The 23,910-nt window shown below is 44.4% G+C and overlaps 1 protein-coding gene across 1 annotated transcript; it reads right to left on the minus strand.

Annotated features, from left to right (window-relative positions):
• Positions 1-101: 101 nt before the first annotated feature.
• dnmt1 (DNA (cytosine-5-)-methyltransferase 1) lies at positions 102-18,178 on the minus strand. The gene is made up of 34 exons (XM_042086345.1): positions 17,976-18,178; positions 17,029-17,071; positions 16,693-16,800; positions 16,187-16,430; positions 15,966-16,038; positions 15,779-15,863; positions 15,644-15,684; positions 15,485-15,536; positions 14,841-14,924; positions 14,494-14,603; positions 14,142-14,260; positions 13,957-14,049; positions 12,791-12,942; positions 12,475-12,662; positions 10,964-11,147; positions 10,574-10,671; positions 10,102-10,258; positions 9,873-9,988; positions 9,321-9,519; positions 8,940-9,079; positions 8,669-8,848; positions 8,302-8,523; positions 7,817-8,009; positions 7,425-7,515; positions 6,691-6,825; positions 6,150-6,432; positions 5,890-6,031; positions 5,286-5,452; positions 4,456-4,633; positions 3,518-3,713; positions 2,041-2,204; positions 842-958; positions 658-748; positions 102-404 (listed from the first exon to the last, which is right to left on the minus strand). Exons 1-34 carry the CDS (start codon positions 18,020-18,022, stop codon positions 361-363), a joined length of 4,536 nt encoding a protein of 1,511 aa, XP_041942279.1. The 5' UTR covers positions 18,023-18,178; the 3' UTR covers positions 102-360.
• Positions 18,179-23,910: the final 5,732 nt, after the last annotated feature.

A 23,910-nucleotide genomic window follows, 5' to 3' on the forward strand; every position in this document is an offset into this window, starting at 1 on the left:
TCCATCTTAAGATTCAGAAGAATGAGTAATTTGCTCATTTTGCAAAGCCTTCAAAAGACAGACTTCTGCAGGGATCAAGAGTAAGAAGAGTGAAGCACTCATTTTGAATTGAAACATTTAATAAGGGCTTTAATTTGAAATATTTCAACATACAAAAACAAAACTACATAGAGTTCATCACACTGGCATGGAGTGGACAAATTGTAAATACACGTTTTTTTAAAATCACATTAAAAAAACAATAAAACATCACTTGATGGCACTGCACAAAGGGACAGGGGAGCCAGCAGCAGCACGGCCAGGCTACAGGCCACAGTGTCCAGCTGATTATGGTACAATTCCTGGTGTGGTGTAGAAGCTTCATTCAGAGACCTCCATCTCCATCTTCTCCTGCTTCACAGGTTCTAGTGGGAACAGAGGGCAAAGAAATTCAAATATCACCATAGAACACTGATTGATTTATTATTATTATTATTATTATTATTATTATTATTATTATTATTATTATTATTATTATTATTATTATTATTATACAACATCAAATGTTTAAATAACCGCTAAAGACAGGTAATCATGCCATGAAAATGAAAGTTATTCAGAGTAGCAAAGTTAAGCCAATATGAGAAAAATAAACAAATTGAGATGTTCTGATCTCACCTGTTGCATTCTCCTTTATCGTCTCCAAGACACATTTCTTGATCTCCAGGCCGATGGCTTTGGATAGTGGAGGAGGCACAGCGTTTCCAACCTAAAAAGGGACAGGTTGAGATGCTCAGACAGGCCACAAGCAGACTGAAGCCTTAACAGCAAAGGATTGTTTATTTTTAAAAAGGTGACCTACTTGTCTGTGTTTGTCCAAAACATTGCCGAAGAACCGGTAGGTATCTGGGAATCCTTGAGAGCGGGCGCATTCCCTCACACTTACAACACGGTGCTGCTCAGGATGCAGGACCCGGCCCTGAGGTTGAAACATTCCAACAAATTAGCAACTGGTGCTCATAGCTAGGTTGATCAGAACAGAACCCAGAATCCACTTTCTCACATTAGTTCAACCCTTTCCCTACCCTAGACAAAACTCAAAACTTCACCAACTCTACTGGGAGTTCAACCTTTTTCCATTACAAGGACCGGACAACATTCGTCATATTTCTGACGGACTGGTGGCAGTGTCATTGGTAGTACTTTGAGAGGGGGTGCGGATCATATTAGCTGCGGTCTGGGAAGTTCTGATATTTGAATTACTCCTCAGGAATTTTTTTTTAAACACTGGTTGTTAAATACACCATTTTAACATGGTTTGTGAGGGGCAGAAATACCTCTACAGAGCAAGCAGAGTCAGTCTGACTCAGGTGACGTGAACATTGGCTACTTGCATAATCGCTTAACTGCTTGACACTACCCTGCATGGAGACTCATGTTAACAGGGCTTAAAGCAATAAAAATGTCTGTGCCTGAAGTTAGACATTTATGAGGAAGTCATATGCTGTAGTGCGATTAAGATTTGAACATAAGATTTGAAAATGGCTAAACATACCAGCTCACACCTGAATTCAGGCATGGTGCCTGAACACTAAGCCCTGTGTTAACAATGGAGATATTACCAAAAGTATATTGGCTATGCAGATCTCCAATGAATTTCTTTGTGCAACAGCCCGATTTATGACACAAGTGTTTTTTTTCCTTTTGCGATTCATTTTTTTTAATTAGGCCATCCAATCACTATGCTGTTTTCATGGACGTTGCTTCTAGCCCACCTACGAGTGGTTCAGTTTTTCGGTTTCCCTTGCAGACTCATAGCCTACATGGGCATGCCTGTAGGCCTACCCCTTATATTGTACGCCTCTATTTGAGGACACCAAATTAAGTATTTCTTGATCGAGGAAACAAGGAATTTAGTTTATTTTTCCTTCAGTCCGTGGTTCCATAACACTATTCAATTGTGCCGCAAGTCAGACAGAAGCACCAGGCATAATATAGCCCAATTCGTGGCTCAGTAGACCAGCAATTCTATAGTATTAACAAACATTCGCCGGTGCCCACCTGCTTGCCCATGGGCTCAGGGTTGGTGACCGTGGTGCTGAAGAAGCCGTCCCACTCCAGCCTGCCGTAGAGACCGGCCCAGTGGTTGTGGCGGTTGCCCGTGTGCGGCAGGCACCAGGGGATCAGGGTGTTGAACTGTCTGTCGGCTGGGTCACATGGCTTTCCTGATGACGGAGGAAGAGAAACAGCAAACAGATCAGATAAGTCAGCAAGTGGCCGCTGGCTACGCGAAGCCAAACAGACGATACTTTTGAACAGGTTTCCTGCTTGTTCATAGAGTGCCGCAGAGGCTGGGGATTGACTCCCAAATGCCTTTGGGCTCAACCTGAAAAGTGGCAGAGGTTGCGTTAACCAAATATCTTCAGTCATTGAAGGAAATTAAGAAACGATGATGGAAAAATGTGACGATAACTTTCACACATTGGAACCCCGATTACCAAAGCTCAGGCGAAAGATTGCAGCTACAACTAACCACGCGGGGAAAGCTTGCAACAGCACCGTTTAGCCAGCTGGTTACTATGCTAAAGTTTGTTGGTTAACTGAAACATTGTGAAACAATTGTTTGCCGTTTGCAATTTTGTTAAAATCGTGAGCATGAAGCTTTTGACTGATTGTGTAGCTTTACAACCGCTGGCATTAAGAAAGTAGGGTAGGGTAATGATAAAAATAGCTATTGATGGATTTTTTTTTTTAATAACCCCTTCCGACAACGCAACCACTGGTTGAACTAGGGTCGCTGCTTTGAACTTTGCCTTTCCAAGGCAGGAACGCCAACTTGGAGGTTTTTACAAAACACTCCCCTCGGAAATAAACCCGACCCACATTTTCTTACATCCCATCTAGTTTTAAGGAATCAGAGCAATAAGGAGGATGTTCCTGTATGGTCACAGAGGCACACACACACACCCCACACACACACACACACACACACACACACACACCAGTGCAGAGAAGGGAAAGGGAAGTACGTGCTGAATTGTTGCAAACTTCACAGCTCTTGCAGTGAGCAACACCTGCATGCAGCAAAAGGAGTGGTGATGAGCAGAGTTCTGCAGAAAGACCAATGATGTGGAAAAGGGACCACACACACACACGTTTCTTTTTAAAGGCCCCCCTAAGCAATGCCGGGTAACTTCGTTTGAACATCAAGACATGAACAGAGAGCTAGTTCGCTACTCCCTCCCCCTCCCGTGCAAAATTCTTCTAAACACATCTTGTTGGTGATTTGCTGGAACACTTAGTTATGTTTTTATGGGCCAGGTTGTCTTTCTTGCCGTTTTTGGAGCCTGGGCTGTCCAGAGATCATGTGTTTTTTTTTTTTTTTACAGTGTATTCAGAACACAGGCTGCTAGCATATGGTGAGGTGATGTTTACTGTAAGTGATAAAAAAAAAAAAATTGTTTTAGCCCAAAAACACACAACATCGCTTAGAGCCCCTTTAATCATTTCTTTCAACTGATGGCGGCCCTCCTCCTACCTCCAGAACAGCTGCACACTCCCCTCAGCGCGCCCGTGCTGCTCCTGCCGTTCTTCTTGTCCGAGTGAGAGTAGCGCAGCTTCTTGGTGGTGGTCCCATCGGTCAGACGCACTTCCTTGTTGGGTAGGTCCCTCCAGTCTGAGCCTGGGGCCAGGGGGATGTGGCGCATGCGGGCGGCCACCAGCGCACTCATGTCCTATAGCAACACACACAGAGAGCTCACAGTAACACTTTACTTGACAGTATCATGTCACTTATTTTTTGTCATAACAGGAGATGAATGACACTTAATGACGGAAGCGTTATGTCAAACGTTTATGACGCGTTCATGACAGAGTCATGTCACTCTTATGTCGATACTGTTAAGTAAAGTGGAACCGAGCTCACTACAAGAACCCTCAAACCAGCTGAACCTACTGCCATGTGACTAACCCCCATCTAGTGGTGACAAGTGAAGGGTGCAGACTTGACTAAAAACACAACCCACTGCTGCACCCAGTCAGTTTTTTGGGGATGGGGGATACCTAGTCAGTTGCCTAGCATCTCATCTAAAATCTCTTCACTACACAGATAAACATGCATAACGCAATAAGCCTAAAGCCTGGATAATGTATTAAAACAGCTGCAGGAGGCCCAGCTCATTTTCTTTTGTCTTGCATGGTCTTCTAACTTAACATAGCCCATTGGCCAAGCCATTAAAGGAGAATTCCATCCATTTTTCACATAGATCTGTGTCGAGGTCACCGAGTACTGTCGGTTGATCATGTTCATGCCCCCAGTGTAGCACTGTAGCTGCCTGGCTACTCTGTTCGTTGCTGCATTTTACAGTACTCAGAGACCTGCGTGTGAAATGGCCAGCATTCCCCTTTAGCATTGCTGGGACACTTCCCTCCCCAGAGGAGCCCTGGGCAGCAGCGGCAGGAGTGTACGGCTCCTACCTTGCATATGTGGTCCCTGAGGATGGGCTGGTACTGGGAGCCTCGGATTTGCCTCTGGAACCAGGACTGCGGTTCGCCGTTGTAGGAGATCTCCAGGGCTGAGGCGCCGTTACGGATCTCTGGGAGGTCAGACATGGTGTCCCGCACAGTGATTGTGCGGTAGATGCCACCATTACCCCTGCAAAGGAATTGCATTTCCATTGAGAAATGATGGAACTAGCCAGGCAAATATGATTACATTTCAGCTGCTCTACCTGTGGGTACTGCTAGCCTAAAATTCACCCTAAAAATTGCTGATTTGCAACAGGAATAGTATTTTGAAAAGGGGTCAAATGTTTGATGTTAAATGAATAGAGGCTGCAATAAACTGGCTGACTAATCTAATAAAGACTGCATTCCATACACATCTGTATTGAACCCAACGTCCTGCACCTAAATGGTTCGGTACGAATAAGTGTACCTTTACACCCTCATTTCAGATGCGTTATAAACTGTCAGGGAGCAGTCGTGGCCTACTGGTTAGGGCTTCGGGCTTGGAACCGAAAGGTTGCTGGATCAATCCCCGACCAGTGGTAATGGCTGAAGTGCCCTTGAGCAAGGTACCCAACCCCTCACTACTCCCCGAGCGCCGCTGTAGCAAGGCAGCTCACTGCTCTGGGTTAGTGAATGCTTTACCTCACTGTGTGCTATGTGTTCACTAATTCAAGGATGGGATAAATGCAGAGACCAAATTCCTTGTATACGCAAGTATACTTGGCCTAGAAACCAGATCTACATTTACAAGGTAAAAGCGAGGTAGGTTACAACTCAAGCAGCTACAGGACTCTTACCTGGTGACGTTGGACACAAACTTCTTCTCACCCACGACCACGTTGAGGGAGCAGGCCCGTGGGGCAAAAACGTGTAAGGGCTCGGGGTAGCGAGGAAGCTTCTGACCTGGGGCAGCAGCCAGGATGATGGCCCTACGCCTCGTCTGGGCTACACCGTACTGCCCTGCCTGGATGAGCAGGGGCAAAGAATACTTAGGACACAGGTCCATCTCCTAGCAGAGGGGTATATTACCAAGCGTCACTGGCTCAACCAGGTAACCTCAGGAGTAACCACTGACCTCCAATCACCAGGTCACTTCTAAAACACTACTGCATTGAGCAGCTATTGTTTCTAGAGATGAGCGGTTAGCCCAAAAGCTACCTTACCTCAAGTCTTAACTCTACAAACAGCACAGGTGCCCCCAAGTAATACAACTATCGTTTGGCAATATGAACAAAATATCACAATATTTCAAACTACGTAAAGGGGAAATTATATTATGGTACTGGATCCTGCCAGCAGAGAAAGACCTAGAACATATGGACACTACTTCAAATATATGTTTACAATACAAGACCAAAGCCTCATATTTCCACATAGCCACTGAACAAGGGGAGGACTTGCCTGCAGTACTCCAAATGTGCACTGGTAGCCCATTTCCACAAGGCAGCGCAGAGTCAGCTTCAGGACCATGGAGCGCTTGAAGGACACAAAGTTCCTGACGTTCTCCAGCAGGAAGAACTTGGGCCGGTAGTAATCACAGTAACTACAAGTGGGGACAACACACTCTGGATGAAGCAGGCATTTAAGATTATATGTAATAGTTTAACAAAACAAAGTCATTGAATTCATATCAGGAAACCCATTACAAAAAACACACACACCTCAGATAGGACACCACCAGGGAGTTCTTGAACTTGGAGTATGTGCGTGAGTTGAAGCGGTTCATCCCGCTGAAGCCTTGGCACGGAGGCCCCCCGCACAGCATCTCCACGTCCCCCTTCTGGGGCAGCTTCTGGCCCAGAGAGTTGGTCTTCTCCCCAGACATGACCAGCTTGAGCAGCACGTTGCAGTCCTCTGTGAACACCGTGGTGCCCGGGTTGTTGAGGCGGAAGGCCTGGGCTGCCGGGTCCCACATCTCAATGGCCCACTCAGTCTCAGCGATACCTGTAGGGAGACAGGGACTCGCCCTTAGAACTACTGATTTCCATCGACCGTGAACATTTTTGCAATTAAAGATGGTGGCAATAGCAAGAAATGTGTAGAAAATGTAATGACTGCTTTTTGAGTCAAGATTTGTTCAAAATTGTTCAGAGGCAAAAGCCTGTAAACATGTTTAACAAATGAGGCCTGTGTGGGCCTAAAAAAAAAAAAAAAAAAAAAAAAAGTCTCAGAGTTGGAGAGCAGAGCGGAGCTTGTGCTCACCGGCCTGGTGGAATCCCTCGGACAGACCCCCACAGCCAGAGAACACGTCCAGCGTGCGCAGCTTGGGGACCTTCTGCTCCTGAGACTCCTGGTCTGCAGCCTCCTGGGCAGCAACAGCCTTCCCTTTGCCCTTCCCTGGAAATCGCAAATTTTAGTGAATCAGAGAATGTCTAATAAGGGGAGAACCGCCACTCTCGGGAAACTTCCGGTTTCTGAACTGGTTGTATTTCCTGTTCTGGTTCCACGTGAGTGCACTCACGAATAAGTGCAGAATGAAGATCTAAGGAGCTGTACCCCCCAAAAAAAAAAAAAAAAAAATTATCCCTTCGGGATATAATTTTGTGTGTAGAAATTTGAATGTTGCCGTAAAAAGCCTTTCAAATGTGTAAATGAAGTCATTCATTAGCAAAAAGCTAGTGTTGTGGGCAACAATAACCCAACCTGTAAGAAATCATAAGTACGTGACTACTCGTTCATTCAACTTTTGACCTATAATCCATATTGAGCGTGCAGAAACCACAATCAAATCTTTGATTTCTCAACGGCAACCAGGTGAAAGACAAATTTAGCCGTCTAGCTCCATAGAACCCCATTGTTTTTGCACTTATTCGTGATAGCCCCTAGCAGAACTGCAACAGATTGCAGGTACAATGAAGTTAATAGGGAGTGATCCGGCTCTGATATCATCCAAGGTACAAGGGACCTTTGTGATTGGGCAGAGAATGCAGTCCTACCTTTGCCCTTGCCTTTTCCCTTGCCCTTGTTAACCACCGAGCGAGCATGGTTGGGTGGATCTTCAAAGTTCTTGGCCTTTGCATTGTAGGCCTGGCAACAGAATAGTAGTGTTGAAAATTAATCACAATTGCATTCGTGTAACAAAACGGTGCTACATCGCAACATATTACTACATGACCCTCCAATACATAGACTGAGATTAATCCTTAAACTGGTACAGTCACACCGGTGTGACTAGAAAGTTGGAAATTGATCGTTCTAAAGAATCCTGGTTCATTGAATTCAAGATGGAATTTTAGAACCTTACATTGTTGCAGAGCAGAATATTCTATTAAAATGTTCAAAACTTCCTGCTGAAGGGTTAAGCATCATGGCAGTCAAAAGTACACACCTCCATGAAGTAGAAGCGGTCAGGACCTCCATTGGAGTAGTCCTGCAGGTTCTCCACCAGGTCCTCTCCGTACTCCACCCGACAGCGGCCCTGCACCTCGGACATGTCCACGGTCACCTCCTCATCGCTCCAGTACAACTGGTTGATGTCCGTGTGGTAGCCAGCCTTGGCTCCCTTGTGAGTGTTCTCTGGCCTGGGACGAAAAGATTTTGCATTAAAACGTGGCAATTGTCTTCTAAATGAAATGTTGTAATTCTGCTTTGTAAAATCATGTGAATGTTCCATTAGCATAACATTTTACATGCATTTAGCTCAGCAACCAATACACTGAGTTTTTGCTTCCAAGGAATCAAATGACACATTGTCATTACTGTAGGTGGGTGTGGCTACAGAACACTCCACCTGTGACCAACCAGTTTCTCTTTTCTTCTTTTTTTTAAATGACTACGGTAAAAGCCTGTGGCAGTGGACAGAGCTAACCCCACCTGTAGAATTTGTAGAGGCGCAGCTTGACCTCTGCTGTGTTGGTCTTGTTGCTGCGCTTGGTGCAAAAGATCTCCTTGATGCGGCCGATGCGGAAGGGCTCCGGTGCGTCCAGGTTGGAGCCCTTGATGTAGTCGGAGGACTTCCTGTAGTACTCTGGGTACAGATCCTCGTCCACATCCTCCTTCCTGTGTGGGCGCTTCACTGGGCTCGCCGCCTTGACACTGAGGAGGAAGGACAAACGACACATGCCATCAGCGGCAAACACACAGTACAAAGGCAGATGGACACTTAGAAAGAGAAAGGTCATTCCATAAAACAATGTTAATATTTTCGATAACTACTCAAACACACACCAAAATGCCTTACCTGAAGTCAAAGGAATCTGGCAGCAGGTAGACACCATCTCCCAGTCTGAACTGGTCTCCTTTCAGGCAAGCCATGGCATATAAGGTTTTGTTGTCGCTTGTCTGATCGTCCAGGGGCTCCAAGGCACAAGGAGTCTGCCGCTCCACATGCTCAGCGTTCCGTGTGCAGCTGACGCAGAACCTACAGACGAGAACCACTGGGGTCATACATGCTGCTCAAGAACAATAGTACAACCAACTTAGTAAGGGAACTAAGTTCCATAAGCACTCACTTGTATTTAGAGTCCTCTGATGGGGTAACCTTGGGAGGGGTCTCGAAACGGGCAAAGTCATGCTCGTACCACAGCTGGTAGAAGAAGCTCACACCATCATCCTCGATGAACTTTGCATTCTCCACCTCCTCCACACCACCCTGCGTGCAGCAATTGATCACAATATGGCATAAGGAACCTCTAAGTGCTGCTCAGTACAGGCTGTCAAGCTCAGCTATTCAAACGGAGACTGCCTTCCTCAGCCCAAACTGTACTTGTTCTCTATGGTTTAGCAGCATTGAAGCTGAGCGTTGAACTTTTAAAGCGCAATGCGAGCGTATTAAATTGCCAGGGTTGCTTAGGAACACAGAAGTTACGCTTGAGGCTGTGGATTGGACCTACCTCCATGAACCAGTTGTCGGAAGGTGCTTTATAGGTCACATTGACCTTTCCGTGGATGTAGCTCAGGTTCATGTCCTCACACTCATCCACCAGGAAGAGTTCCAGGGGGTCTGAGGTCTCGCCCAGAATGGTCTCAGTACCACGGGAGAACCAGTGAGCGTGGAACATCTTCTCGTCCGCCTCCCACATGGCTGTGATCCTGGCAGCATTAAATCAAGCGTTATAAGCCTTGACCACAGGAAACGACTGTACATATACCAAGACTTTGCACTTTCTTTAAACATGGATTACCACTTTGGCATTAACTTGGCACAAGGTCTAAATTTTCCCCATTGCTGTTAGAAAGTCTACAAGCCAAAATATAATTCAGTGCAGGCTTATTGATGCCCAACACCGTAGATAAGTAAATGGTTATTGTATTTAACAGCAATTTTAAATAAATAATTGCATAAATAAAGGGAGGTAATTTATGACTGGTACATTAACTGAGGACATACTTGAAAAATAACATTTCATGAACTAAGTGGCTCGAGCTGGGGTCCGAGGTCATACCTGGCCAGGAAGAGAGGCCTGGACGGGTCATCAGGACTGACAGACACACAGTCTCCCACCTCCAGCACCTCATCATCCACACACACCTTCATGTAGTATTTCTTCTTGCCCTCCACCTGCCAAAAAACACAGCACACAGGTCTATCTCTATTGGCCAATGGGATGTGTTACAGTTGGCACAGGGTGTATGCCAAGGTGAAAGCCAAGCGTGCGACGCGTGTGTGTTTACCTTGACTGGCTCTCCGACCCAGGACTTCTTGCTCTGGCTCTTTTTTTTCTTCTTGCACTGAGACGTGACCTTGGCGGCGGGCTTCAGCAGGGGCAGAACATCCTCCTCCTCGATGTTCTCATCCTCCTCCGCCTCCTTCACAGCTAGATTGGGACATCTACACACACAGAAACACATTTAAACCACACACAGACACACAAACTCACCCAGGCGTAGGACACATCAAATAGAAAAAAGAAAAAAAGTGTAACTTGGAAAGCAGTTTTGCAAGGCAGAACTGCAGTCCAGATGGAGACAAGCTGCTGGGGGAGTGAGTGGACGTCATTCCATTACTCACTTCGCAAACACGCCCCACTGCCCAGTCTGAGCTCATTAGTGCACTCTGAGCTAGCAAACCTCACAGCCAGGGCCCACGCACACATGCAGGGGCAGGCCAACACACACGAAGAGGCAGAGTAAAGACTATGCTCACCTTCTCTTCTGACAGGCCTGCTTGCTGCGGCCACTGCCCCCAAACTTGAGCATGTCTTTACAGGCAGAGCACTTGCCACAGTCTGGGGACTGGCACACCTGAATGCAAAAAAAAAAAAAAAAAAAAAAAAAAAAAGTTCAAAGGAAATCACTTAATTTTTTTTCCAGTGCTGTATAAACCCAAAATGTGTGCCTTCATGTAAATACTTTGCTCTGTAGCATTTATAATACTAGCCAAAAGCTACATGTAGTCCTTGTTAGCTCATAAGAGCCTGCAAACACAGCAATTACCGAGTTACTGGTTAATTTTTTTTTTTTTTTTTTTTTTTTTTAAAAACACTCTGATGGGGCTTTAAGAACATGCAGGTGGATTTGAGGCAAAGCAACACACCTCACACACGCCACAGCGCTGCCTTTTCACCCCGCCGCCCTCTTTATCGTTCTGGTCGATCTGGTCCGAGAAGAAGGTGTCGAAGATCTGGTAGACCAGCTTGGTGGTGGTGGCTTTGGTGGGGCCCTTGAGGTCCTTTTCGATCTTGGTGGGGTGGCGGATGGCCTGTCTTCTGGCAGCTCTCCTAGAAAGAGGAAGGGCAAGGCTTCGGTATCAGTATTCAGTACCCACACTGCACCACATAGCGTCCAATGAAAACACAAACGTCTAGTTGAAGAGGAACAGGGAGCCATGCAGGTAGAGATGACGATCACCAGGCCACAATGAAGCACAGGAGCCCTTACGGTAATGGGAGACAGGTACCCAACAGAAAACAAGCTGGGTCCAAGCACTTTTGGAAAACAGAATCGCCCTCTGGAAAAAAGTTCCCATAGTTGTTGACCTATACAAGACACCGATTAGCTTACTTTGGAGTTTTATCAGTTTGGTCAATAAAATATGGGCCACACACACATGTGGAAGTTTTAAAGGCTGTGTAATTGGCACACCATCTCCATCCAATCATTCAGTGACAATAGGATTAAAAGGGCAGAGGCAATTGCAGTGCTTGGACCCCTGTATATGATCTCTGAAAACAGCACAGAAACACTGTAGGCGAGACATTGAGCCAAATTTGTTGCACCTCTTTAAGACGCCAGTCACACTGCTCATGGTGAATAAAAATGTATCTATTTTAAAACAAACTTTTAAATGTTCAACAAGCCTTAATGCAATCACCAACAGTCATGGACAACTGGCCACAACAATGCACCCACTCATGACCAGTCACTCCACAATGCTCGGTGGACAGACTTCAAGAACAAGAGTGGTACCTACCAGTGCAACAGCATGCTGCGTTAAAGAACATTAGAGGGGTGGTTAGACACGAGGGGGGGAAGCACAGCTAAAGAAGCAGCAGGAGAAAAACAAAATGTCCCCGGCTAACCGGCGGCTCGTTACATAAATGAAATGCTAACACGGCCCAGATGCAGTAACCACATCAAACTGTGTGGGGACATTAAACTTCTGCTGAACCAATAGGGCAAGGCGGAGGGAATCTCAAGTGGTGTAATTTGGGATGGTTTTTAAATGTGCAGTCAAACTGAGGAAAAGGTTTGATACTGAAACGTCTAAACTAGGGCACGGATAAGCTATTCCTCAAGACTGTAAAGTATGTGATTAAGGGGTGTTGGGTGGGGGCAGGGTGACACCTTTGAATTTTCCATTACATGAGGAAATTTCAGGTCTTTGAACATTGAACTTGACTGCTACAACCGATTACAGCATGTAGCAACCAAGATCCTCTGCACCTATGCCTTGGTCAGCATCAGCAGACAGTTTCAGGGGTTGGGGAGTGTGTGAGGGGAACATGTGCTTGTGGTTGCTGTGGGGGGGGGGGGGGGGTCATGCCCTCTACATTATCTGCCTACAGCCTGCTGGGAAGGGGTCGCATCTGTGCACTCTAGACCCACCTCTTGCCGAGGGTGACACCAGCCAGCTTGATGAGGTCCCTCATGCAGGGCGTGACGATGATGGGCTGCTCATCAGTGTCGCCGGCCTCGTCATAGCTCTCCACCTGTTCCACCACGAACTGAGCATGGCGCAAGAGAGTGTCCTCCGTGAAGCGGTTGAAGTTAAGGCCAGCAGGGGGCACTGTGGTCTGGGGGAGACAAACAATTAAGCACAAGTCCAGATCTCCATATGTGCACAAAGATGGCAGCTTTGGGTTGTTTTTGGAGGTAACCTTCAGAGGTCTACACCAATGACAACCATGACATAAACACATACCTCTATTCTGTTGAGAAGGTCTTCATAAGTGCAATCTTGGTTCTTCTGCAGGAACTCCACTACAATCTTGCTCATGTAGATCTTCTCCTGCATGAGTGCAAAGATGGGAGAGTACTCCTCACTGGGGTCCATGAGGATGTAGTCAGCAAAGGCTGGAGACAAACACGACACAACCATGTCAGACAGTACTCAGAACCACTGTGAAATAGGTACTATAGTGCAGGGGTTCACAACCTTTTTCATTACACAGACCAGTGGCAGGGACATGGTAGTATTTTGAGAGGTGGTGCGGATCATATTACCGGGGGTCTCTACCTGAGAATTTTAAAATACACCATAACAGAGCAAGCAGGGCCATGTTTCCTATCCAACTTCAGTGACATGACCATTGGCTGCCTGCATAAGGTTATTACCACTTCACTGCTTGACACTACCCTGCATGGAGATATTTTACGTTAATAATTAAGATGTTAACAAAACTAGTTTTTGGTTAATGGAGATGTAGATCTCCCTTATTCATTTCTTTGCGCAACAGTCCACATTATGCGTTCCCTTCATGTTTAAAGCAGTCATCGCATAGGCCATTTGCTACGATATTTACCTCTATTGTCTCAAGTCGCGATTTTGTTTTTCCTGCAGTGAATTAGGCCATCCGGTTTTCAAGGACAGTTACAGTAATCCACTTCATTCACCGTTTTAAATATCATTGCTACTAGCCTGCCCACCATTGGTTTAGTTTGTCAGTTTCACTTGCAGACGCACATACACATTGAATGGGCACCACTAGCCCTAATTGTACGCCTCTATATTTGATGACGCCAAATTAAGAAGTATTTCTTGATCGGGGAACCAGTTATTTTCTTTTCGGTCTGCGGTTCCATATCATGCAATTGTGCCGCAAATTAAGAGAAGCATCAGGCATAATCTAGCTTAAATTCGTGGCTCCATGGACTAGCAATCTATTTGTCGAGGAGGCTCATAGTTTGAGAAACTCCGATCAAAGCCTATGCAGTTGCTTCCTATAGCATTTTTTTTTCCCCTCCCGGCAGACTAGTCAGGTCCTGTGGGTTGGGGACCCCTGCTATGGAGCAGGTTTTGCACATTACACACGCAATACTAGGTAGGCAGTCAGCCACTTACATCATGTAACTTCTGAATGACATTACCTGTAGTGAATCCAATAAGAGCCTTCTCTCCACCATCAAAGCCAGTGATCCACCAAGCATTAATGGGTCCCAGCTTCTTAGCAGGCACACCACCTTTGAGAGAAAGGCAAATGCTTAGACATTGAAGCTGAAAGTAAGGCCTATAGATGCGCGCGCACACACGGAAGCTGGGCTACATGCCGTACCATCCATGCAAGGGTTGTCATCATAAATGGGCTTGACACCACAGCTGAAGTACAGCTCCACATTCTTCTCAATGAGGCCGGCGTCAAAAGGACACAGGTGACCACGCTTGTCATAGACACTAGTCAGAAAATATAAAGATCAAGTTAATAGGAGGTGGCTAAAAATACATTCTGGTGTACATGTGGGGAAAGTTTAGGATGGCTAGATAATTCAATGAGCAGCAAATTCAATAAAACAGCAAATACAAAACAAATAACACATAAAAACAAAGAAATATATCTAAATACAACAGAATAACAAATCAGATTTTGATTGAACAAGTTTACATGTTGTATTTAGTAAAAAGTCCACCTGAAGTTGGTGATTTTGTGTTGAGGCAGTTCTTCATAGCTCTCAAATCCATCCTCATTTGAGTCGAAGAGGGAGAGGCGCTCATCTGTAAGCATCTCCGGTTCATCCAGCTGTCAAAACATGGGTGTGGACACCGAGTTTTATTTCGCAAACTAAATACAACCGTCTTCAAGGAAATATGCAACTGGGATGGACATTCACTGCCAACTGCTTATTCAGTTTCTGAAGTACTTATTATACAAGGAGTACTCATCCCAAACATCAGATTAATTCTAATGACTTGACAGAACAATTGCATTTGCAGAATGCAGCCATGTTCAGCTTCATGTGTGAGGAGCAAAACTCACAGCATCATCAGGGTCTCCCTGGAAAAACTTGAGGTCGGCATCATCCAGGTACTGCCTGCAGTCAGGACACTTAGGTGGTGGCGTCTACACACATGAACACAAGGAAGTATGAACCATCAGCAACCCCACGCAAACACAGGAAAAGTGGCTAGGAAATTCTGTCTTCGAAAAGATTTTAGCCTAGATGCTACAGGCTGATAACCTGACTCTTGCCAGATGAATTTCGTTCTGCCTAGCTCCACTCACATCCATCTGGGATCGGTTCCGTTGAGCGTGATTTCAGCACAAGATTGTATGGTAGAGCCAATCAGGACGCAGGGCGGGAGTTTCATAGATGTGACGTAGCGTAGAAGCGACTGAGACTGTTCTCAGCGTCACGGGTTGGCTTCGAAGTGAGTGGTTGAAGTAGCACGTCAATAGATGACGGACAAGTGGCTTATCCAATCTCATGCAAGGATTTTTTTAATAAGGCCCAGCCTTCTGAAGCACCACTCCAATGGATCGATCCCAGATGGATGAGTGGATCTAGGCGGAACGAAATTCATCTGGCGAGAGTCAGGTTAACAGGCTGAGAGCCACAGGAGGAATTCCGGGAGGAGGAGGAGGAGGGGGGGGAGGGGGGGCGCTGCAGCAGCTGATATTACCTTGGCTGGAGCCACAGGTTTGTTCTCAGTGGTGGACTCCCTTGTGACTGGCCTGTGGAGACAGAAGCCAAGACAGTCAAGCCAGGGTTGTTACAAAGCACACATAACGTTTCAGTCGACTGGCATGTAGCAGGCAAACATAATGCATCTGAAACCTACTTTTCATCAGTTTCCAATTTAAGGCGCTTCTCTTCATGGACCTGCAACAGAACATTCCATTTATTATTATATCGCTCACTGTTGCTTCCTTTTTAATACTGCAGTCAGAATTGGTGCAAAAGGTAAGCGTCTTACCTCTTCAGAGTCACCTTCCGGACTCTTCTCTGCAGTGTCATTTGTAGAATCACCATTCTCCATCTCATCAGATTTCCGCTTTGGTCTAGGAAGGAGAACGGAAAAGAACCTTCAAGTCCAGTCATAAATTCAAGAGAAGTTGCTCAATATAAATCTTGCAAGCAGAGTTGAGAAATGAGGTACTTACACTCTTGAGAACATCGATAAGATGGTTGGCTGCTTTCCAGAGTTTCGGGTGACTCTTGACCCAGCTGGAGATTCTAAAGAGAGGAAAAACGTCAGATACTGAAAATGGAACCACCCAGCGTGCTACTCCCAACTGGCACAGGCCTCAAATCCTATTCTAGAGTACTCTAGCAGACAAGAGCCCAGAAACAGCCCTCATGCAACGCATGGGGTTTGACTCACTCTTGGGTTCACAGTCAGACTTGCTCCGACGGCCTCTGCCCTTGGGAGCACTTAGAGACTTCATGGAGTCTCCCTCCTCCTGAGTGTCCATGGAAGCCTCTACTTCCGCGTTTTTGTGGTTGCCGTTGCCATTCTCAGCGAAGCCATTGGTCTGGCCATTCGTCTCCACACCATCTCCCTGACCTCCATTGTCCAAACACTCCACCTGCTTCAACACTGCTTTAACAGCAGAAATGTAGCCCTCCTGGTGAGAGGAAAATGCAGTCAGCCGAAGAGCCCATTTCTCTCACAAAAACCGGTCGTACCATGTTCTCCCCCCACCCTGGTATACCACAGTAAAGTTTGTGCTGGGCTTAAAGAGGGAAGCCCTTTCCCCAGTATATAATTAACCCACTGAGGTATAGAACTAGTTTGTGTGGCCTTGTAAGTATATGCACAGGGAGTTTATTGCACATCTCAATCACTATAATGAAATGGACACATCTCCATGGAAAGTGACGACTCACAACAGACAGCTCCTTGCTCTTCAGCTGAGACTCAAGGGTTTTCAGTTGGTCCTGAGTGTCAGTGAGCAGAAACTCCTGCAATAACCTGAGCTTCTCTTTAACACACTCCTAAGGGGAAAATACAAACACTCACTCAAAACAAAGAACCAGGTAACACCAAAATCAGACTTAAATCATGACGAATATACAAGATTGACATTAATATCCAAGTTTGATGAGAGCATATTCTGTGATGTTAGAGGCCAAAACTTGTCCAAAATAGTCAAGTCCAATTATTAATTACATGGTTATATATTGATAACACGCGGGACACAAAGGGAGGGGGGTCTCACTTACCTCATCTGACAAATTATCCCCATCTTTATCCAATACCTGTAGCCTGTACCGTGATAAGGACAACACACACATGCACCATCATTATTACTTGGACATGTTCAACTGATTTACACTTCCCATGTAACGTTAACTTAGAAAGTCTTAGAGCTTAGGTGTCTAAAGTTGATAATAAAAGCGTGGCTCTCTAGAGTTCTGCCCTACTCAAGGGACTGACCAATAAACTAGGGAGAGTTTAAACGTGAATAAACATTTGCTAGCATACTGGCTAACTTAAAGATGCGAGTTCACTTCTCTTGAAGTAGCAAACAGTTAACGTGTTAGCCTACATGCTTTGCTAGGCGGATGCTGCAGGATACGTATGACGGCAGCAAGCCAAGCTCCAAGTCATGGAACCGAGCCATCTTTTAAGGTGCACCGGTTGCCCGTTTGTAGCTAATGTTAACAAAACGTCAGATAGCAGAGTGAACCGATGAACTTAGTTTAGATTTGCACGTTAGACAGTTTTGTTGCAGTTGAGACGCAGCACGCCATCTAGCCAGCTCTCTTGTTAGCCAACGTTAGGGGATCCATCATGTTAGCCTAGAACATATTTGGCGCCAAATTCAGACAGTGTGACCTAACCAGAAACCCAAACATGGAATGGGACTAATGATGGTCAACATCACACTAACGTCACGAACTAAGATGACACGAAATCACATTTTACATGACAGACAAATACACAGGTAGCATCACGACCAAATGAGTTGATAAAGTAGGTAGCATTAGCGAAAAACATTGACGTAATGACACAAGGGCTACTAAGTTGCAGGATCGTTGTAAGGGAGTGACAATTTCACCAATCCACAGCAAAATAACTTGCCAACAAGAAAACTAGCCTAAATGTCAACAATCCCTTTTCAAAGGGGGAAAAATATAGCTAACGTTATGGCTAGCACAAAACATACCGTTCCCTGACATCCTCTGGTAGATGCAATGAGGTCTTGGTAGGCATTTCAAGTCGAAGGAGAACTACTATGATAATAAAAATAAGAGCGGGTTAAAATCAGAAATTAAAAGACGCCGTTAAAACCAGGATGGCACCAACTGCAATATCACTGCAGAGGGGGGAAGATAGGGTTTTTATGGGTTCGCAGCTGCAACGCGCGGGCCCTTTTTTCGCGCGGAAACCCAGGTACGATGGACTGTACTACTCACTTGACGCATAGGGGTGCTACATGTCAAACACTGTTTATATTTCCATTTAATAATTCATCTTAATATACCAAGACCAATCACGAACGACAGCTTTAAATAAAATCGTGTTTTAAAAAGACAGTGGGGATATATTTAAGGAATTTTTAGTAGACAGCCCATACTATTTATCAGCGACTGCCTTGGTTGTCAAAGATTTTGAGACCCAGGAAAACATGCAGAGGAATTTACCAAAACCTCAGACACAGAGGGGGAAACAACGGTTTTGTAGAAAGCAAAATTATTTGTATTAGCATTTTGTAGTTGAGGACAGAGAAGAAACCTAACAAGAACACTGCAGAATAAGAAAACATATATTGGTCTACCATATTACTTTGGAGCAGGCCTTGCATACCAACTGTTTTTTATTTGATTGGCCCTATGTATTTTCTGACCTATTATGCTAATTATGAGGGAGTAAATTATCTTTGTTGTCAACATCTTTACAGCAATTAGTCAGACGATGGTACTTAGTTACATTTGGAGTTACGTCGTGTGGAGAACTGAAGTGTCGTCAAACGCTGTCAGTGAAGATAAATAAATAAATAAATAAATAGATAGCAGGGTATCATGAAAAGTTGCTTTATGTAAATGTGTTTGTTTAGTAGGCAGAGGTGGACAAAGTAGCCTACACATACACAATTCCTTTAATTAAGTCAAAGTAGGCTATAGACACACCTTGTTAAAAATGACTCCATTAAAATTTGCTCAAATCAAGTCAAGTCAAAGTTTAAGGCTACTTGAGCTAAAGTAGACTACAGAAGTTGTTTTTAAAATACTTATTTTATACCTAGTATTTTTCCTTTAATGTAGGCCTATGTTTATTTTGTCAATAATAGGGTTGGTCACTAAGACTTGAACAGGCCTTTAGTTCCTTATACAACAACAAAATGTTTCCTATTTTCATAACTTTGCAACTGTTAAGAAATGCATGCAATATAATAGACTTTATATTATGATTTATTTTGTGTTCACAAATAATTTTCTCTGCCAAATACAAACCAGGACCACTCAATTATGAGTAGGCTAGTTTATGTACCATCTAATGATGTAAAGGTCTAGCAATGTCAGGTCAGGTGATTTAATTTCATTCCAACTTCTCCATGATCATGGAGGATGATATGATCAGGAATCTGCTGTCACCATCATTACTACAGCCAAGTTCAAATTGAACTATTTCAAAAAGTATTTTTAAGGTCTATTACATTATCACATTTAAAGGAACTGTAGCCTATGTAAGAAATGTATTTCAATAAATCATAAAATGGCCCTGATATGTCACTAGACATTAAGAAATCATGTTCATTTCAAATACTTATATCACTGACAACAGTAGTCCAGCCAGGATATTGTCATTTAAAAAGTGAAAGTTGCAGCCCTCAACTAATGTTGATGTTGTGTTTTGTCATGTTGTGGCGCCACCCTCCACCTATCTACTAATTACGAAGTCAGTAGTGTTTTGGCATCCGGACTGGCAACCTCGAGTCAGGGGGAAGGGGGAGGGGATACACCGCTCGACAATAATTTGAAAGTGATTGCAGTACCAGTTTTTGCCACAATCTTACATATAGTTCCTTTAAATAATCACTTCTAACGTGCTTTAATAATGAGTACTTCATGCGGAGTCAAAAGTGCAATATCTGTCTGAAAAATGTGTTGGACTAAAAGTTTCCAAAAATATCAATACTCAAGTAAAGTGCACTCAAAGTGTACTCAAACATATACCTAAGTACGGTAATCATGTAAATTTACTGAGTTACTGTCCACCCCTGTTAGTAGGATATCAAAGAATAGCCAGAAAGAGTAGAGTAGGACGATGATGATCATGCAAAGTAGGTTTTCAACAACGTTCTACACCAAAATGTAAATGTAAATGAGGTTTCTAGGCCAAGTCAAGGAATTTGGTCTCTGCATTTATCCCATCCGTGAATTAGTGAGACACACAGTGAACACACAGTGAGGTGAAGAACACACTAACCCAGAGCAGTGAACTGCTACAGCGGCGCTCGGGGAGCAGTGAGGTGTCTTGCTCAAGGCCACTTCAGTGGTGTCTGTGGAAGAGCAGTGTTCAACCACTTTCCCCACCCACATTTTTTCTACTGGTCAGGGATCGAACAGGCAACCCTTTGGTTACAAGACCGAAGCCCTAACCAGTAGGCCACGGCTGCCCCAAAGACTGCTATCTGACGTGTAGGCTAGGCTGACAAATTTACTTTTGTAAATGTACTATTTTTATTTTCAGTGATACACCAAAATAAACAACAGAATCAAAATGGCAACCCAAAATATAGATATGGATGATACAGTTCTTGCCGTTCTGTTCCAGTTATCTACTATGCTATGAGAACAGCCATGGCCTACTGGTTAGCGCCTCAGATTTGTAACCGGAGGGTTGCCGGTTCGAACCCCGACCAGTAGGCATGGCTGAAGTGCCCTTGAGGAAGGCACCTAACCCCTCACTGAGCGCCGCTGTTGTTGCAGGCAACTCACTGCGCCGGGATTAGTGTGTGTGCTGAGTGTGTTTCACAGACTGGGATGAATGCAGAGACCAAATTTCCCGGATAGCACTTACTATACTTATACTTACTAGAACATCATTCGGAGTATTTCCTTAACATTTAGATAACTGACTCAAAGCAGTATGAAACAGTTATATGTATTTATTAAGTGGGAAACAATTCAGAGGGAGTCTACATTATTACAGTAGTAGTGTATAAATCTCTCAAGTGGCTGAACATCAAATGCATGGTATTTCCATACAGATAGGCCTACACCTTGTCAGTAGGCTAATGATTAGTTACTTGGTTTGACCACAAGATGGCAGTCTTTGATTAAAGTTCCTTACATTCCAAATGTCAGCCAGACAACAAACTATGCTGGACTTTAACTGGTTTAAGTCCTCTCTTTCTCTTGTTCCTTGTGTGTGTGTGTGTGTGTGTCTGTGTGTGAGCGCATGCCTCTGCTGTACAGACGGCGCAGCTGTTCTTGCGTGGCTTTAGTCTGTGGCAGGTTGCTGTGGGGCTGATGTCACTTCCTGCCGAGAAAATGTTGGCAGGATTCCCAGGAGTACTGTCTCCCAGGGCCGTTCCAGTCAGCGTTCCCACCCAGGAATCCTGGACATCTGACAGCAACCAGGCCAGACTCCCAAGGCCCTCTTCCTCGCTTTTCTCCTTGGCCCCGAATCTCTCCTTAGGCCAAGACCTGTGGTCATCCAGCTCCACTCAGCCTCCAAAAAACACGCCTTTCCCACACTGCCACTCCTATTCATCACCCCGTCAGAGACCCCTTTCCTCCTACCCCACCCACACACTTGCCCCCTACACATCTGCACTCCTACGCTCCCCCGCGTCTGGCAAAGGAACGGCTGTTTGTCAGAATTCAAGGCCTAGAGGGAGCCGGTCAAGACTGCTTTGCATATAGCTTTCATGTTGAGGCGAGTTGGGTCCTTTGCTGCGTTTCTACTTGATTGAATGATTCTTTAAATCATACTAAAAAAAAAGTCACATGAGTACTGGTGATAGAATAAAATATTGTCCTCATCCCCACTATTACATGTGAATGTATTACCTAGTATAGAAAACAAATAAGGCAATGCATGTTTTTAAATTCCATTTATTTTATAAAAAAGGACAAAAAATGTTTATGTACCTCTATTAGTGTTTAAAATTGTACCAAGTCAACACAGCGTGCTACTAGACACACATGGCTATTGCACAAGACATTTCATACGAATACACAACTCATACATACTTACATACTGTACATATAGATACATACATACATACAAACATACATATTCATATATTTATAATAAGAAATAATACATTGTTCCACAGGGTTAGGCAACGTTTTTCATTGAATGAAGTTTGAGACAGATGGGTGTGAATTTGTTGACTTAAAAGAAGTCTTCATTTAAAAAAAAAAATAAACATAGAACAGCGCAGAAGACAGGCTTTCAGGGGAGCTGCCAAAGTGCTTTCTCTGGTCCTGACTGACATACAGAAAAGTTTTTTTTTTTTTTTGCTTTTAAGTTTGTATAAAATGGTGAGTCCTCACACCATACGTTCAGTGGTTTTGTGTTTACACTGTCTATTGTATGTTTCAAGAGAGCGAGGGATGAGGTCAGTCATCCTGAACAACAGGAACTGCCCTCGGAAGCACAGGACTTCCTGCGTCTACAGGAAGTTGAGGGCCTTTTCAGAGGACATGCTGGATTTGACACCGGATTTAAGGCAGTGGGGTAGGATGGGGTGGGAGTAGGAACCTTCACAAGGGAAGATGTCTATGACCTCATCTTCAGCTCCTCCTATGTTCTCTCGGTGTGTGTAGTTCATCATTTTGAAATGGACACTAGTTTGATTGTAGCATACTATAATGACTTTTAAGACGTCACAGTGTGTGTGTGTGTGTGTGTGTGTGTGTGTGTGTGTGTGTGTGTGTGTGTGTGTGTGTGTGTGTGTGTGTGTGTGTGTGTGTGTGTGTGCGCGCGCGTTTGAGCGCTAAAACCCATTCTATGGATTTCAATGTCAGACAAACACAATTTAACAGGATCAGCGATCTGTAATACTGTCAATGGGTAGAGCAGAACTGCTCTAAACACTTCATGCTTACATTCAACTCCGTTTACCGAGATGGCACAACAACAACAACAACAACAACAAAAACTAAAGGAGGCACGCGCAGCCGCTGCGACGCTACAACATTGTCAAGGCAACAGTCCAGTGGTCGGAGAGCTGGACAGCTGTCATTAAGTGAAATTTATCAGTGCCAGCTCACTCGAGGAAATGTACTTACTTCCTCTCAGGAAACGTTTGGATGAGAAGGAACACAGTAAAAGAGAGAGAGAGAGAGAGAGAGAGAGAGAGAGAGAGAGAGAGAGAGAGAGAGAGAGAGAGAGAGAGAGAGAGAGCGAGAGAGAGAGAGCGCAAGAGGGCAGAGGAGAGAGACAAGCGTTAAGGCTGAAATTGTAATTGTTATGTCATGCAAGTTAGTTTTTTTTTTATTACAAAGGTTAGAAATTCATGCAATACATGGAAGCAGAGTACTTTTGTATTGGGTAGTAAATTAGAACTATGCACTTGTATATAAGTGAATATATAGCCATGTTTTCTGAGGGTATTCGTGAAGGTCTGGTCTCACATGTGTTGAGCTGAGCCCATCTGCTTTCTCAGAATCTTTCACTCATCTGCTTACACACACACACTTCTGCAACTACAGTTCTAAGGAGGATGACATGTTGACAGTCACCAGGGGAAAATTACCACACTTGCAAGTCTACAAAGTGCAATACTTTTGAAGCTTTGTGTTTATCATTGCCTTGCAATGTGGAGACATTTGGCTTTGCGATGCTTGGTGTCTCACCACATTTTAAATTTTTTGGCTACGAAAAAACAAATAATAATAATAATAATAAAGCATTAATGTAAGAGTTGGCTTACATTTGTTCACAACTCCTCAGGCAAAGAATGTCACTTCAGGAGACAATGAATGATCTGTAAAGTTGGGTGAGAAAACACAAGCAGGTATAGCCTTCAGCAAGTCCATAATGGAACTTGGACTTTGCTCCAGGGATGACTAATGTTATGATCCTACCACACATCATGTACAAACAGCGAACCCATAGACTGGTGGTGAACTCACACTACAGGT

The sequence above is a fragment of the Alosa sapidissima genome, chromosome 3 (genome assembly GCF_018492685.1).
Source record: "Alosa sapidissima isolate fAloSap1 chromosome 3, fAloSap1.pri, whole genome shotgun sequence".
NCBI lineage: Eukaryota > Metazoa > Chordata > Actinopteri > Clupeiformes > Clupeidae > Alosa > Alosa sapidissima.

Excerpts from the sequence above, each read along its gene's own strand:
- dnmt1 (XM_042086345.1), bottom strand. The coding sequence starts at position 18,022 with ATGCCTACCAAGACCTCATTGCATCTACCAGAGGATGTCAGGGAACG. Across the intron at positions 14,925-15,484 it reads AACCTGTGGCTCCAGCCAAG|ACGCCACCACCTAAGTGTCC; the intron begins GTAATATCAGCT and ends TCATGTGTGTAG. Across the intron at positions 9,080-9,320 it reads CCGACAACTGGTTCATGGAG|GGTGGTGTGGAGGAGGTGGA; the intron begins GTAGGTCCAATC and ends TGCTGCACGCAG.